Source organism: Panicum virgatum, chromosome 3K (assembly GCF_016808335.1).
Source record: "Panicum virgatum strain AP13 chromosome 3K, P.virgatum_v5, whole genome shotgun sequence".
NCBI lineage: Eukaryota > Viridiplantae > Streptophyta > Magnoliopsida > Poales > Poaceae > Panicum > Panicum virgatum.
In genome coordinates this window covers 13,573,425-13,590,342 of record NC_053138.1, presented here as the reverse complement: position 1 = coordinate 13,590,342, position 16,918 = coordinate 13,573,425, and the positions used below count along the sequence as shown (strand labels likewise).

At 50.9% G+C, this 16,918-nt stretch overlaps 1 protein-coding gene across 5 annotated transcripts in view; it reads left to right on the top strand.

The window, feature by feature from the left end:
• Positions 1–251: 251 nt before the first annotated feature.
• Positions 252–16,918, top strand: part of LOC120700489 — a 40,910-nt gene continuing 24,243 nt past the window's right edge. Inside the window, exons 1-11 of one of the 5 annotated variants that reach the window (XM_039984750.1) lie at positions 1,686–1,762; positions 2,484–2,681; positions 2,787–4,745; positions 5,683–5,758; positions 6,317–6,439; positions 13,028–13,098; positions 13,172–13,278; positions 13,370–13,488; positions 13,528–13,846; positions 13,924–14,109; positions 14,203–14,496. In XM_039984750.1, the coding sequence (XP_039840684.1) occupies positions 2,534–2,681; positions 2,787–4,745; positions 5,683–5,758; positions 6,317–6,439; positions 13,028–13,098; positions 13,172–13,278; positions 13,370–13,488; positions 13,528–13,846; positions 13,924–14,109; positions 14,203–14,496 (3,402 nt within the window). In that variant the 5' untranslated portion in view covers positions 1,686–1,762; positions 2,484–2,533. Of the gene's footprint in view, positions 391–517; positions 894–936; positions 1,284–1,685; positions 1,763–2,483; positions 2,682–2,786; positions 4,746–5,682; positions 5,759–6,316; positions 6,440–13,027; positions 13,099–13,171; positions 13,279–13,369; positions 13,847–13,923; positions 14,110–14,202; positions 14,497–16,918 lie in introns of those variants that run through there. The other 4 variants (XM_039984749.1, XM_039984748.1, XM_039984747.1 and 1 more) reach the window with 4 other exon arrangements.

The window sequence follows — 16,918 nt, the reverse complement described above, 5'->3', positions numbered from 1 at the left end:
GTGTAATTTTTCGAGACGAATCTAATGAGCCAAGTTTCATCATGATTGGCTACAGTGATGCTACAGTAACCGCGCTCAATCATCCTCTAATCGTATGGTCAAAGGCCTCATTAGCTAGAGCAACTGCTACAGTACCACAGTTGTGGAGGTAATTTTGTAATTAGACTTTATTTAATACCACTAATTAGTGGTCAAAACTTTATTTCTCCATCATCAAAACTTTTCTACACTCTAACCAAACATAGAGAGGAGAGGGCAACTGCCGCACGGAGACACACACGCGGACAGCGAGCGATTGGGCGGCCACCACCTCATCACCTCGTAACCGGCGCCGGCGACGCGGCAGTGTCCGTCTATCGCAGGGGAGCACTCGCCGTCTCGGGCTCCGCGGTGAGCACTCACCGCCCTCTTCCTCCTTTCCTCGCGGCGGCGGCGCAATCCCGCGCTGCCGCGTGTCCGCAGAATACGCCGGATCGATTCAAGCCAGAAGCAGTCAAGCAGAGAAGGCTCGGCTCCTTTTCCAGCGGGCGCACGGCTCCGCCAGCAGCGTTGCTCGGCTCGACGAGGCCTCATCTCTCCCCATCTGACGACCGCCGCGCCCACGCTCCCGCCGGTGCCCCCGCCCCCGCCGTGCCGTAACCGCCCCGGCGCCCTCCGGCCTCGTCTCAGACTCCAGGAAGGACTCCCTGCCCGGACGCCCGGCCAGCCGTCCCCGCGTCTCCCTCGGCCGCCTCCCCTCCGCCGCGCATTCGCCCCTGCCGGTGCCCTCGCCCCCGCGCGCCCGAGTCCTCGCTGCCGGCCGCCGCGCCCCCACCCGCTGATGCCCCGCCCGCGGCCGGCGGCCGCGGGCGCCTCCCCTCCGCCGTTATTGGGGCGAAACTGACTGCTTCTTGGTTTGAATTCGTTCATTCTCTTCTTCTGAATCCATGTTCTCCTAAATCTGTGAAGTCGATCTAGTGTCTACCATTGCTTTAGTTCCATTCATGTAGCAACCAGTTGTGTTGTGCTGGGATTCAGTTTTGTTTCCTGCAAATTAAACTGTATGCAATGTTCGTGCACACCATCTTTTTGCTGTTCATGCACACCATCTGGGAGATCAGTCGACGGCCGCGTGATCGGGAGAAGATGAGTCGGCGCGGGAGAAACTGCAACCTTCTCACGCAGGCGCTAGGAAGTTGAGCCGAGCGTTCTGCAGCTGGAAAAGGAGGCGAGCTGAGACGAACGGAGCTGGAAACGGAGCCGCTGCGCAGTAGGGAGGTCTCGCCGTCAGATTTCGCTCAGGGGTACGTGCTGGGCATCGCGCGCGGGGGCGCACGCGAGCGCCCCTGGACCCGGTGTCCACCCCATTTTTTTCCCATCCCGCGCGCTGCGTGCCAGCGTGTCGCCATGGGGGTTAATTCGTGGGAGGGTCAGGTTGTGAGGTTTTGGTCGGTGCTGGATCAAGACCTGCACCGTTGCAATTTGCTGTTCGAATTAGGCTCATTTGGCGCGCCCGCTTATTTGCTGTTCGCGTGCGCAAAAATTGGAATGGTTCGTATGGACTTGGGATTGCTGGGCACGGGATTCAAAGGTTCGACTGTTCGAGGTTTAGGTTCGTCTCGGGTAGTGTGCCGTTTGTTTACAACTCCTTTTTAGGTGTAAGTTTTTGCCACTTGGGTTTGAACCAAGGAGTTCATTTGCCTCAATTGTAGGTCTCAATTGGGGAGCTGTTGCTGCTGACGGTAGACCCTTTCATCTGCCCATTAAGCTCTAGGTGCTCTAGGTACTTTTGGCTGCGGATTATAGACTTTGTCAGTTCGTTTTGTAGCTATATGCTGCCTTGTGCACCAATATTTTGTCCATCTGCTCAATTTGCACATAGACTAAACACTATTCACATTGGATTGGAATTTCACTTGAATTAGTTATGCGTTGGAACACTGTTAAGAGTACTCCGTACTAATGTTGGTGTTCTTTACTGTATCCTGACTATGCATGTTTGCTGTCCCCAAGCTGATAATGTACTGCATTTTGTCATATTTTATATGCATTGTTGTTAGCCATCATCATGTACATTTTTAATTGTGATTCCATTTAGTTCATAATCTTAATTATACTGTGGTTTTTTTTTCAAAAAAAAAACCAAGTAAGTTTCTCTTTATGAGTTTTTTCCTTGAATATGCAAGAGAGCTGTATATTTTTATATTAAGAAGATGAAAAAAGGGGTAAAGAAACCCCTTACAAAAGCCACACCCACACAACACAAACACACCCACCCAATACACTTAATTACATAGGGAAAAACCTCTCCTCAGTCAGGGAGAACACGGTCATGCTCCAAGCACGACCAGATTTCTGAAGTTTTTCTTGTGCTCAATTTTGAAGCATTTGTTTGGTTGGTATATTTAATAGTGAATAGTGATCTGCATGCCTTTTCTGTATGACCTTTCCTGGTTCTGTTTAGCTGTTGGCTAATTCCTTCTATTTTCTTGTTTTGTTTTCAGGCAATGCTGCTATTTGCCATCATTAGTAGTTGAAGAGGAGCATATGACCTATGGACGCATCTCGTCAGGTAGATGATGGGCCTGCTGTATTACAGTTATGCAGATGGACGTTGTCACAAACCCATCTTAAACTATCAAAATTTCGAGAGGCTTTTATATCTCCAACAAGGCGTCTTTTTGGGTTGCTCTCAGACTATGGTGAGGCTTTATCACTTTCCATTGTTCTCCCTTAATCATGTTGGAGCCTATGTTCTTGTGCTACTTCTATAGTTCTTTTTTTCTAACTATGGTTTTACAATCCAGGAGATCTTGTCCTCGCAACTGTGGAGGTCAATCCATCACAAGTTGAATTACCTAGAGCTCTCTCAGATACCTGTACTCAGGCAGTCTTTGAAACATTTTCTTCTATTCCGAGAGTAAAGTCTTTAGCATGGGGGTACTGTTCTGATGCTTCTAGTCAGTTTGAGGACTCAAGTTTTAACGAAATTCTTGTCGTATCTAGTGATGCCTCTATCACAGTTCATGCATTCTGCCGTTCTCGCAAAAGCACACTAACAGTTAATTCCACATCTGATCCTAAAGAGTTGAATGGGGAATGGAAAGAGTGGCACCCTACTGAGTGTTCAGTGCTGGAGGATGATGAGTCAGGTCCAAAAAACTGGTTTTGTTCTTTCCTGACTACAATCACTGCATCTGTTTCTAATGGAAAATACCAAGCCAAATTCCCCATTAAATCTTTATTACCTCATTCAGCAGAAGTGGTATCCTTTAACTTATATGATACTACTCTGTCTTTCTTGAAGTTTTGGTATAGCAAATGTTCTCCAAAGACTATGATGGAAACTGACCGTGAATCGTCACAAAGTTTCTTTAGTTCTTTACCTGTAGCTGAATCATCATGCAGCTGTCAGTGGGAGTGTCTAAAAGTTCTGTCTAGCTCTTCAGGTCATTTGATTGGCTTAGTCTTGACGCCTAACGAATCAGTAACTTGTGAGGCTCATACATGCAACACCGAGTGTATTTTGGTTGCTGTACTTGAGCTAAACCAGTGGGGTATACAGTGGAACTTTGTGGCAAACCTTCAGGATGCACGAGCCGGTACTAAGCCCAGTCCCAAATGGGTTGATTTTCAGTTGTCAGATATGTTTCTTGCCTGCCTCAATGTCACAGGTTTTGTTGCCATTTGGGATGTGAAAACTGGTGGCCTTGCCACGTCATTCAGTGCTCTTCAACGGTGCAGAACAGGCCTGGAGATGCCCCTGAGGAGCTCTACGCCCGATGTGACAAATTTGGATGCGGGGAACATCTCTATTGACAACTTTGCTGGTAGAATGTTTAAGCGGTTAGTTTTGGCATCATATTCTCATCTTCTTGCTGTCGTAGATGAGGCTGGAGTAGTGTATGTGTTCTATGCGGATGACACCTTAAACTTCAAAGCTAATGTGCGTGAAAACTTTGATCTGAGTGTTATGAATCATTTTGGTGATTGTTTGTCTGCCTGGGAAGCCGCTGGTCATGAGATAGGGAGTCTATCATTTAGCACTCATCAGTCCAGACGACAAGGGTCACTTAATCCAGCCAAATCGGTTCCTGAGGTCACAGGGAAAAATGATGTTGGTATTGTCAGGCCTAGAAAAAGAAGAAAGTGCAGATGCGATGAAAATGAAGTGGACAGCTGGCCAAGTGGTTTTATCGCTACAGGGAAGATGAAAGTTGGGGCAGTTTATCCAGACACTGCGAATTCCTTTAGTTCCTTAAGGAGAGTACTTCTTTCTCCATGCAGATCACAAGAGGATGTAATTAGCCTGTCTCCGCTTGGACTAATGAGGATTTTTAAAAGTTCAAATGCAGATGGAAATGAGCATGTCAATTTTTTTCATACCGAGTTGCTTATGTGTTCATCTTTTCTTGGTGAAAGAGATATTGATGCTGGATTTATGGACAGAAGGCCTCCATTTAAGAAAAATTCTGCTTTTGTTGGAGATTCTGTTGTTTGCTCCTGCCAGGGGTATCTGTATCTAATCACCCAGTATGGTCTTTCTGTGGTCCTTCCGCCAGTTTCTATTTCATCTTTTTCATCTCATGGTGATGCTATCAAATTTTGGCAATCGGGTTTTGCTGTTGGTAGTACATGCAATGCTCTGAACCTATTATCAGTTGACAGATCTGAAACAAGGTGGAAAACCTGGCAAATAGAAGTTTTGGACAGAGCATTGTTGTATGAAGGGCCTTCACTAGCAGACAGGCTCTGCTGGGAGAATGGTGTGTTTTATTTCAGCTGGCTATATCTTTTTCGTTTTATTTGTGTGAACATCCTGTTACATGGATGGTCCTGTTGTAGTATTTTAACATCCTTTCTTATCCTGTGGTCTGTCTTTACTTTATTGAACATTTTATCGTGGATTTGTTTCCATTAAGGTTATGCCTATCAGGTTTATTACTAATTTGATAGTATCTAATTAACATAATTTGTGAAGAAACCATGCCTTGATAATCAATGTCTCTAAAAAATTTCTCTCAGGGATTTTAAATTTAAATATACAATATGCCAATCGATCATATACCATAACTATGGAGTTATTCGGTGGCATATTGCAAAAATGTCCCATGATAACCTCATTTTCTTGATCCGGAAGGAGAGCTGGCCATTATTATCTTATAAGAAGGAATAAAGGGAAAAACAAAATGTACATGCTACAATGCTAAACTCTTGGCGTGAGCCACCAGGAAACAAAATGCAAAACTAAACAAAACCCTCAACGGGCTTAACTAAATTAAACTTGCCTTTCTATTTTTAGCTTAAAATCAAATACTGTACCATAAATTGCATCCTACTTTGAATTCAGTGAATCTTTGCAACTGCATACATTAAAAGCATATGGATGGTACTAGTCATGCTCGGTCACTACCATTCACCATTTGCTTGAATCATCTATTTTTCCAGGTGTTAGATCCTTTTCACTAATGCATATTTTTTGAAAAACAAATCCCAATGAAGTAATGAACTTCTGTACAGCCAACCAACAGGCAACAATGCACTTCCCCATTTCTTTGAGTACTATTTATCCAATGACATGGGTATACAATTATATATGTTTCATTGTCCAATTTGAATGGATGATACGACTTCAGTATTCTGTGCAACACACATGGCTCTTTAGAATACTATATGTGCTAATTTAAGTTATTGCATTGACAGGTTGGGACTTGAAAGTCTCTAGGTTACGTTGGCTGCAGTTGGCCCTGCATTACTCAATGATTAGTGATCTAGAGCAGTAAGATCCTGTATTTTCTTGTCCTGGCACTTTGTCTGAATTGTTTTTATTTGCTTTAATATTATATGCATATTTCCAAATCCTATTCCCTAAACTTTTTGGACTATTTGCAATGTTTATTATTTCGGTGTGTCTTGTTGAGTGTGATGTATATAACTGCAGGATGATGTCTGATTATTAGATATTGGAGTATATTTATACATGAATATGAGCTGGTTATTCAGATTTCTTTTATTTGTAAATTGGTAAGTGATGTGGTATTCTAGAAATAAGATTGAATTGTATCTTTGTTTGTAGTTTCTAATCATTAGAGATTTGTCCTCAATACTGCCATCTATTTGGAGATTAATAGATGATGTTGTCTTTTATGGATGTGGTTGAAATGGTAGATGTGTATACTTTCTTCTGAATTTATCAATACGCTCGTACTATCTGTTTTAAGTAATCAAGTATGCTTTTATTGCGTTTTAGTATATACTTTTTTATTAAAAAATCATTGGGCTCTGTGTTAATATTAGCTTTTGTATTCATGAATATCTAACGCTAGTGGCTTGCTAGGTCACTGAATATGCTCGCTGAGGTCAATCTTGCAGAAGAAGGTGTCTTGCAACTGCTATTGGCATCTATTCATCGGTTATCTAGTAGGACTGGAAACGATAATGAAGTCACATTGTCATCCAAGTATGTTTTGTTGCCTGGTAACAGCTTTGTCATGGTGATGAATTACATTAAAAAGTTAGGATTATCTTTTGAAATACAGTTTGTTCATGGAAAAAATGTAGTTCTTTGCCTACATTTTTATCTGTTAAATTGTAATGTGCAGAAAACTTAATTTGAGTATATAACTCAGTAGGGTGCTCTCCTGCGTGTTCGAGAAAAAAAACTCAGTAGGTTGGTTAGCCTGGCGTAGAAGAACCATAATGCTGATAACTGTTATAATGATCATATAGTCATGTTCTTCTACATCTGAAACAACATCAAGACTTAGATTCATTGCACCTATTTTTATTGAATTTTATCCACTTCCAAGAATATATATATATGTAACTGTTCAATTCATTTTGTCATAATTGTCACACACTGTTTCAGCCAGCAATGAAAAGGAATTTCATGAAGTCCACACTTGGTACAATTATGTGCAGTCTCATACTGCAGATTAGAGAAATGTATAGCAAACATTTAGCAGGCAGAACATGCTGACATGGATTTTTTGTTTTCATCACAGATTCAACTATATGAAGATAAAATTTTGCTTCTCATTTAAACAGTGCTTAGCTTTTGAGGTTTACAATAGGTGAGAAATTTTAGACAAGAAAGTTGTTATCAAGTCGAGACATGAAGGAATGGCTACAAAGATCCATGGCAGTGTGAGAGGAGAAAATTGTTTTTTCATGTGGGAAACATGGATATGCAAAGAGGAAGCTGAATGCATCTGTAGTAGTCTCAACCCTATGTAGAACACCTGCTCAACTGTTGCAGCCTTCTTAGGGACCGCAGATGCATTTGCAGAACATATGCAGCTGCAGCTGCACCATTTAAGCCACTGTATTTGGTTCTTGTAACTTCACAGATACTAACTACTAAATACTTCAAACATAAGCCACTACTAGATATGATTACATGTGATAATATTTGTACAGGGTGGGTTCTCAATGGATTTGCATCGATGATATACAGACATCTGCTAGTAAGATGTGTAAAATAAGCATTTTTTGACATACTGCCATTTCACAATGCTTATTTAGGGCATCATTCGTTGATTTAGCCCGCAAAACAGAAACCCGTGCTATAGGGAATGTTGTGATATCTGTTGGTGTATATGTGAGCCCATGTATAGAGGCCCATCTAGAGGCCCATGTATAGTATCTATATATCCCACCCTTCTAGGGTTTGGACGAATACAAGCCATTATTCTCTCCATCATGGTATCATTAGCCTAGGGCTAGGGTTTCCTCTCTCCCTCACCTCCCAGGCGCCGCCGCCGCCGGCAGCCATGGCCGGCCGCCGGCGCCCCCTCCTCTCTCCCCTTCCTCTTTCCCTCCCCTGTCTACCTCCTCTGCTCCGGCCGCCTGGCCTCTGGCCTGGCGCGCCCCGGCCGCCGTGCTGGCCGCCGTCGAGCCTGCGCCGGACGCCGGAGCGGGGCTCGTGCAGGGCCTGCCGCTGCAGGATCCCGCGGCCGCGGGCGCAGGGGGCGTGGGGGCTGTTGGGGCTGTGCTGCAGGAGCCGCCGCCGCCCCTGCAGGCGTCGCCGCAGCCCCTGCAGCAGCCCAACCCACCCCTGCCGCCCGTCCTGGAGCCGCTCGTATAGGGCCCGACGCGCGTGCAGCCGCCCGTGCGGGCCCCTGGCCGCCACCGCCGCCGATCCTGCTGTCGCGGGCGCCGATTTGGCTGCCCTGTAGGCCGCGGGCGCCAATCCGGCTGCCCTGCAGGCCGCGCTGCAGGCCGCGGGTGCCGATCCAGCCGCCGCGGCCGCTGCGGCCCACCGCGCTGCTATCGCGGCGGGCAAGCGGCCTGCCGCCGACGCCGCCGCCGCCGATCCCGCGTGGACCGTTCTCGGGATGGCGCCCGAGGATGCGCCGCTCGCCGCCGCCGCCCTCCGCGGGCAGCAGGCCGACGCCACTCTCGCCGCGGCCCTCCTCGACGCCAAGTCGGAGGCCTTCGGCGGCCCAGGAGTGGGTCCGCGTGGCTGCCCTCGCCTGGGAGCGCGAGCGCACCGCGGCTGACGCCCTCGCCCTCCGGGTCGCCGAGGCGGAGCGCTCCCTCCGCGTCTCCTCTGACCAGCCCGTTGTCCTCGAGTCCGGCGCTTCTTCCTTCCACCAGGCCCGGCCCGCTGGATCTGGAGCCCGGTACGACCCGACCGACTCCATGGTCGCCCAGCTCCACCTCCAGGCAGCCGGCGTCCAGAACATCAGGGCCCTGGTCACCGTCCTCGACCCGACGTCGTCCTCCTACGGACGCTGGCGGGACCAGGTCCTGCCCGCTCTCCGCCGCTACGCCCTCGACGACCACGTCCTCGTCGACTCGCCGATCGAGACGCGAGATGTGGCGTGGCTGCGCCTCGACAGCGTCGCCCTGTCCTGGATCTTCGGGACATCTCCCTAGATCTTCAGGACCTTGTCAGGACCTACAGAGGCACTGCGCGCCAGGCCTGGGTGGCGCTCGAGGGGCAGTTCCTCGGCAACGCCGAGTACCGCGCCCTCCAGCTCGACGCCACCTTCCGCACCTTCGTGCAGGGGGACCTCTCCGTCGGTGAGTACTGCCGGCGGATGAAGGGCATGGCCGATGCTCTTCACGACCTCGGGGATCCGGTGTCCGATCGGGTCTTGGTGCTCAATGTCCTGCGGGGCCTGAGCAGCACCTATAACCACCTGAAGAGCTGGATCGCCCGCCAGAGGCCTTTCCCCTCCTTCCTACAGGTCCGGGACGACCTCGCCCTCGAGGAGATCACCAGGGGTCTCGCGCCCGGATCGTCCTCGCCCACCTCCACCGCGCTCGTCACTGCTCCACCGGCTTCCTCCGCCGCCCCTGCCACCTCTCTCCTTGGTCCTGCTCCCGCCGGGCAGACCGGAGGTTGGGGGGGGGCGTGGACGTTGTCGGGGGGGGGGATGTGGTGGCACTGGTGGCCCTGCTTCTGGGGGTACCGGTACCGGTGGGGGCCGTTGGGGCACGCCGGCTCCGGCTCCGACTCCCGCTTCTGCCCCTGCCCCAGGAGGTACGATCTGGCCATCCTTCAGTAACCCATGGTCAGGGCGCATCTCGATGTGGCCGTTTCAGGGTCCGGGAGGGGGGCATCGTCTTCAGCTCCAGCCGGCGGCCATGTTCACCGGTGCTGCTCCCCTCTCCGCGCCGTACTGGACCCCGCCCACTCAGCCCAGCCAGCAGCCGACCTGGCCTGGGGGGTGGGACCAGGCAGCTCTGGCGCAGTCCTTCAGTACCATGGGACTGACGCAGCCGGTCAGCACCGAGTGGATCGCTGACTCGGGTGCCTCCTTCGACACCACTCCTGATGCCGGTATCCTCTCTTCTGTCCGACCCCCACACCCTCTTGTTCTTTTTCTATCATGGTTGGTGATGGGTCTTGCCTTCCTGTCACCGCCGTGGGTTCTGCTACTCGTCTTACTAATGTTCTTGTTGCTCCTCAGATGGTTGACAACCTTCTTTCTATTCGCCAGTTTACTGCTGACAACTCCTGTTCTATCGAATTTGACTCTTCTGGTCTTACTGTGAAGGATTCGGCTTCCCGGCGTCCGCTCCTCCGATGTGACAGCCCGGGGCCCCTTTACACTCTTCGGCTTCCTGCTTCCGCTGCTCCGTCTTCGACTTCTTCTTCGTCTACTGCTTTTGCCGTGATGCCTTCTTCCACCACCTGGCACCGCCGGCTTGGACACCCCGGCCGCGATGTTTTGGCTCAGCTCAGTCGTAGTACCGATGTTCCATGTACTAGGGCTCCTGCTGAGCACCTCTGTCATGCGTGCCAATTAGATCGTCATGTTAGACTTTCGTTTTTTTCTTCTTCGCATGCTGCGCATGCTTTTGATCGTATTCACTGTGACCCGTGGACATCTTTTGTACTCAGCATGTCTGGCTAGAAATATTATCTGGTCGTGGTGGATGATTTCTCTCATTACTCTTGGACTTTCCCTTTGCGCGCCAAGTCTGAGACTTTTCCCACCCTCCTCCACTTCTTTGCCTGGGTGTCCACTCAGTTCGGCCTCACCGTTAAGGCTGTCCAGTGCGACAACGGGCGGGAGTTCGATAACTCCACCTCCCGTTCCTTCTTCCTCTCTCGGGGTGTTCAGCTGCGTATGTCTTGTCCGTATACCTCTCCTCAGAACGGCAAGGTTGAGTGGATGATTCGCACGACGAACGACGTCGTGCGCACCCTTCTGATCCAGGCCTCTCTGCCCACGCGCTTCTGGGCTGAGAGCCTCCACACTGCCACCTACTTGCTCAACCGTCTTCTGTCCACTGCTTCCCCTGCTCCCACTCCACACCACGCCACACCCGGTGTCCGTGGCCCCGGTGCCTTCCCCTGCACCTGCGCGGTACGCTCAGCCGGTGCAGGTGTACCGGCGTCGTTCGGCGTCGACACCGGCGCCGCCTCCTGCTCCGGAGGCTCCTGCGGCGCCTACAACGGAGCCGTCGCCGCCGCCGCCTCCGCCGACTCGCTCTCGAGCCGAGCCGGAGGTGTACCACCCGCCAGTCATCCATCGGGATCCTCGGCATATTCATCTCATGGTGACTCGGCGGATGGCGTCTCAGGCCGCGACTCTCCGCCACCGAGGGAGAGCTGCAGGTCTCTCCGGTACCCTCCTCTGTCCGCGACGCCTTGGCGGATCCTCACTGGCATCGCGCGATGGAAGAGGAGTACGCGGCTCTTCTTGCCAACCAGACGTGGGACCTCGTGCCGCGTCCGTCTGGTTGCAATGTGGTGACTGGCAAGTGGATCTGGACGCATAAGCGTCGGGCTGATGGCACACTGGAGCGCTACAAGCCTCGCTGGGTTCTCCGGGGGTTCACTCAGCGGCTTGGTGTGGACTATGATGAGACCTTCAGCCCAGTGGTGAAGCCTGCTACTGTGCGCACGGTCCTCTCACTTGTGCTCTCGCGCTCTTGACCTGTGCACCAGCTGGACGTGAAGAATGCTTTTCTTCACGGCACTGTCACAGAATGTCTACTGCTCTCAGCCAACGGGATTTGTGAACTCGAGTCGTTCGGATATGGTCTGCCGGCTCAACAAGTCTCTCTATGGTCTGAAGCAGGCTCCTCGGGCTTGGTACTCTCGGTTCGCCATGTTCTTGTTGACATTGGGGTTCACCGAGGCCAAGTCTGACACGTCTCTCTTCATCTACCTCCGTGGGGATGAGACTGCATATCTGCTGCTCTATGTCGATGACATTGTGCTCATAGCCTCCAGTCAGCAGTTGCTTCAGAGTGTCATCTCCTCTTTGCAGCAGGAGTTTGCTATGAAGGATCTGGGTCAGCTCCACTAGTTCTTGGGCGTCACTGTTGAGCCTCGCTCGTCTGGTCTTCTCCTTCACCAGCGGCAGTACGCACTTGATATTCTGGAGCGGGCTGGGATGACTGATTGCAAGCCCTGCTCCACTCCTGTCGACACTCTGCCGAAGCTGTCTGCTGATCTGGGTGATCCGGTGGCTGATCCTACTGCCTACCGGAGTCTGGCTGGCGCGTTGCAGTACCTCACCTTCACCAGGCCGGACCTCACCTACGCTGTTCAGCAGGTCTGTCTCCATATGCATGATCCCCGGGAGTCACACCTTGCTGCGCTGAAGTGTCTCCTCCGCTACGTCCGTGGCACTGTGGACCTCGGCCTGGTGCTTCACTGCTCGTCCTCTGCTGAGCTGGTGGTCAACACTGACGCTGACTGGGCTGGCTGCCCGGACACTCGACGCTCCACTTCCAGCTACGCCGTCTTCCTGGGCGGCAATCTGGTCTCCTGGTCGTCCAAGCGGCAGCCGGTTGTCTTCTGCTCCAGTGCTGAGGCGGAGTATCGGGCTGTTGCTAACGGCGAGGCGGAGGCGTCCTGGCTCCGACAGCTCTTGGTGGAGCTCCACAGCCCGCTCGCCAAGAGCACGCTCGTCTACTGCGACAATGTCAGCGCCGTGTATCTCTCCACCAACCCCGTCCAGCATCAGCGAACGAAGCATGTGGAGATCGACCTACACTTCGTGCGCGACAGAGTCGCCAGCGGCGATATTCGGGTACTCCATGTCCCGATTACCTCCCAGTTTGCTGACATCTTCACCAAGGGACTGCCCTCCTCGACCTTCTCGGAGTTTCGCTACAGCCTCAACGTAGCCGGTGGCTAGTTGTGGATGCCGGGGGGTGGGGGGGGGGTATTTGCCCTTTGTACTCTCTTCTTGTCCAGTCTTGAACACCGCTGCGCCGGTAGTTCAGACTGCCGGGGGGGGGTGTTGGCTTTCTTGTTGTCCAGTCTTCAACACCGCAGCGCCGGTAGTTCAAACTGCGGGGGGTGTTGGTGTTTATGTGAGCCCATGTATAGAGGCTCATATAGAGGCCCATGTATAGGATCTATATATCCCACCCTTCTAGGGTTTGGAGGAATACAAGCCATTATTCTCTCCATCAATATCCTCAAAGCTGCAGTGCAATACAATTAGAAATACATACTATAAGAGGCATGACTCGTTCTATTTGTCCTAGTTTTCTTGGGTTAATGTAGCCTGCTCTATGTCACACTTTTAGCTTCATGTAATTTGTAAGCTTACACCTTACAGTGTGAAAACAGGTTAATGGTTTTAGCTGTCCGCTTTGCAACAAGAATGATCAAATGTTATGGGCTACAGAAGCAAAACTCAGGTAAATCACTAAATCCTTTTATTCTACTAATTTCTTTGTTATACATGTGAGATTTATTCTCTTTATGGCTCAGATATGCCAGATAATTCAGCAAAGCTTCACGAAATGGCTTACTTTTTGATGGTAATAAGGAGTATCCAGAGCCGCGTCTCTGCAAAGAATCAGAATTCTGTTCGGATGGTAAAGTGATGATGCTACTGCTTATTTGCTAATAGTCATCTTCAAATGACCGTTTTCTATTTTTCTTAATGCTGTGCTTACGCTGTGGCAGGGAGATGATAAGAACTCACTGAAAATAGGCACAGAAGTATTGCAAAATGATTCTTCGCTTCCAGTTGTTGTAGTGGATGGTGTTCCATCAGGGCCTGGTGGTTTAGATGTTCATGACAGGCAAGAATCAGCTCATGTGTTGGTTCCTGATAGCAACAGCCTGTTAGCTCTAACACAAGTTGAATCATCTCTTAGTGCTTCGAATTTCCTTGATATTGATACCAATAAAGGGACTGCTCAAGTTGGGAGACAAATTATTCAAGGAAACATTAAGGAAATGATTAACAGATGGGAAATGAATAACTTCGACTTGAAAACTGTCGTCAAAGAAGCACTGCAGTCTGGTCGCCTACCTTTGGCAGTTCTTCAGCTGCAGCTTTTGCGCCAGAGGGAATTAGTTTCCAATGAGGATCCAGAAGATGCTTTCTCTGAAGTTCATGAAGTAGGAAGATCCATTGTATATGATCTGTTGATGAAGGTAAATTAGTAAACTTAGCTTAATAATGTATTTGTGTGCCAGTTCCTGTTTCTAAGTCTAACATATGTACTTTGAAGGGTGAAACTGGATTGGCTGTAGCAACATTAGAAAGGTTAGGAGATGATGTAGAGTCAGACCTAAGACAACTTATGCAAGGTACCGTCAGGAGGTCATTAAGGCTCCAAATTGCTGATGAGATGAAGAAGCGTGGGTACATAAGATCTGATGAGTGGAAGATGCTAGAGACTATAACTCTGATTGAGGTTTGACTGTATACATGCTTTAGCTAATTTTAAATTGCACTACCTCAGTATTACCTTAATACTGATCAACATTTTTTTTTCTCTATGGAAAAGCGGTTCTACCCAAGCAGCAGCTTCTGGGACACATATTTTGGTAGGGAGAATGTCATCCGTGATGCTGCAAATATTGTTACACTGCCAGGAGAAGATAAACCTGTATTGGTTCTGCACATTCGTGACCACCCCCTTGTTGAATGTGGTGATGTTGATGGAGCAGTGCTTGGTTCTTGGGTGAACATTAATGATTACACTGATTCTAAGGAGTTCCCTGCGAGCAACATTTCTGATGGCTACTGGGCCTGTGCTGCTGTATGGTCTGATGCTTGGGATCAGATAACTGTGGACCGTGTAAGTCATGACTTGTCCTTTTAACTTAATTGAAAGCGAGTATGGCCAGGAATATGATTGATTGATTAGGGTGCAAAGCACGGTACGAGTACATATAGGCAAGGATGCCGCAGTAGATGGAAACAACCCTATCAGGGGGATCCTTGCCTATACTAATCAACAGAGATATCCTGAGGGGGGAGGGGGCACCTAGACATAGTGGGCACCCAGCCCCTAAAGGCCATTAGGCCGGCTAACTAGGGCCCGTGGGCCAGCCTATACATAACATGCTAACACCCCCCGCAGTCTGATCATCGGCACCGCGGATATTCAGACTGGACTTGAACTCCGAAAACACAGAAGATGGGAGCCCCTTAGTGAAGATGTCGGCGTACTGGGAGGCAGTCGGAACATGCATGACGCGGACTTCACCAATGGAAACACGCTCCCGCACGAAGTGGAGATCGATCTCAATGTGCTTGGTGCGTTGATGCTGGATGGGGTTGGAGCTCATGTAAACGGCGCTGATGTTGTCACAATAGACCAACGAGGCGCGCCGGAGTGGAGCATGAAGCTCGAGGAGCAGCTGTCAGAGCCATGGAGCCTCTGCAACACCATTGGCTACAGCCCTGTATTCGGCCTCTGCACTGGACCGGGACACTGTTTTTTGACACTTCGACGACCAGGAGACAAGATTATCTCCAAGAAAGACAGCATAACCTGAGGTGGATTTGCGGGTGTCGGGGCAGCCAGCCCAATCAGCATCAGTGTACACAGTCAGCTCAGCCTGGGCAGAAGGACGGATCAGAAGTCCCAGATGAAGAGTACCCCGGATGTAGCGAAGGATACGCTTCAGGGCGGCAAGATGAGGCTCCCGTGGATCATGCATATGTAGACACACCTGCTGCACCGCATATGCAATATCAGGCCTGGTGAAAGTCAGCCACTGAAGGGCGCCGGCCAGACTGCGAAAATCTGTGGCATCCTGAATAGGCGGACCATCAACTGAGAGCTTCGGGTTGGTGTCAACAGGAGTGGAGCAGGGCTTGCACTCGGCCATGCCTGCACGATCCAAGATCTCCAACATGTACTGCCGCTGAGTGAGGAGAAGACCAGAACCGTGGCACTCCACACACATGCCTAGAAAATGATGCAACTCACCAAGGTCCTTCATGGAGAACTCCAGCTGTAGCGCCTGAAAGGTGCGACGGAGGAGTGCCGGGGAGGAAGCTGTGAGCACAATATCATCAACATAAAGCAGCAGGTAAATCATGTCGGTCCCGCGCCGGAAGATGAACAGTGAGGTATCAGTCTTGGCCTCAACGAACCCGAGAGACAGCAAGTGGCGAACCGACTATACCATGCACGAGGGGCCTGCTTCAAACCGTTAAGCGACTTGTTCAGACGGCAAACAAAGTCGGGGTGAACAGGATCCTCAAAACCAGAAGGCTGAGCACAGTAGACTGTCTCGGACAAGGTGCCATGGAGGAAGGCATTCTTCACGTCGAGCTGATGAATAAGCCAACCTCTGGAGAGAGCCAAAGAAAGCACTATACGCACCGTAGCAGGCTTGACCACCGGACTGAAGGTCTCAGCAAAATCCACACCAGGACGCTGAGTGAAACCCCGAAGAACCCATCGAGCCTTGTAGCGCTCGAGGCTGCCGTCAGACTAGAACTTATGCTTGTAGACCCACTTGCCAGAAACGATATTAGCCCGCGGCGGACGCGGAACTAAATCCCAGGTATGGTTTTGCAGAAGAGCGGCGTGTTCCTCCATAGCAGCCCGCCAATTTGGGTCGGCAAGGGCGCTGCGGAAGGTCTTCGGGAGCGGGGACAGCGGCGCAGCATGGTATACTGCTGGAAGACGAATGCCGCGCTTAGCCCGCGTGGTCACGGGGTGCTGGTTCGTCACTGGAAGAACAGGCACCGCACCACGAGGTAGCGGGGCAGCGGTCAGCGGGGTAGAAGTCGGTGCGGCAGGTGGAGGCACACGCCGGCGGGAGTAGACGTGTCGCAGCTCGCGCGGTGGTGGCACGGCGACTACTGGCAGCGAGGCGGCTGCAGGTGACGCACCACCGGCCGGAGGGCTGCGGACCAGGGGCGTCCGCTGAGAGCCCGGCGCAGCCGAGGACGAGGACGTCGGGGTGGCAGCCGCTGGATGCCAATCAGCCGGCAGGGACTGGAAGCCCGGCGCGACGATCGGCGCCGTCCTGGGGAGGGCCGCACGTGGCAGCGGGCCGGCCGAGCTCGGAACCTGGCTGGCCACGCTTGGTGCAGGGTGGGCTGCCGCACGTGGCAGTCCAGGGAGAGGCGCCATGTCGCCAAGAGGTCCTGCACGAGACAAAACATGAGTCGGTCCAATGGGGGCCGGCTCAGTATTAGTGAAATCATCCAGGAAGTCAAGGCTGGCGGAGCCAGTGGAGCGCTCAGCGAAAGGGAAA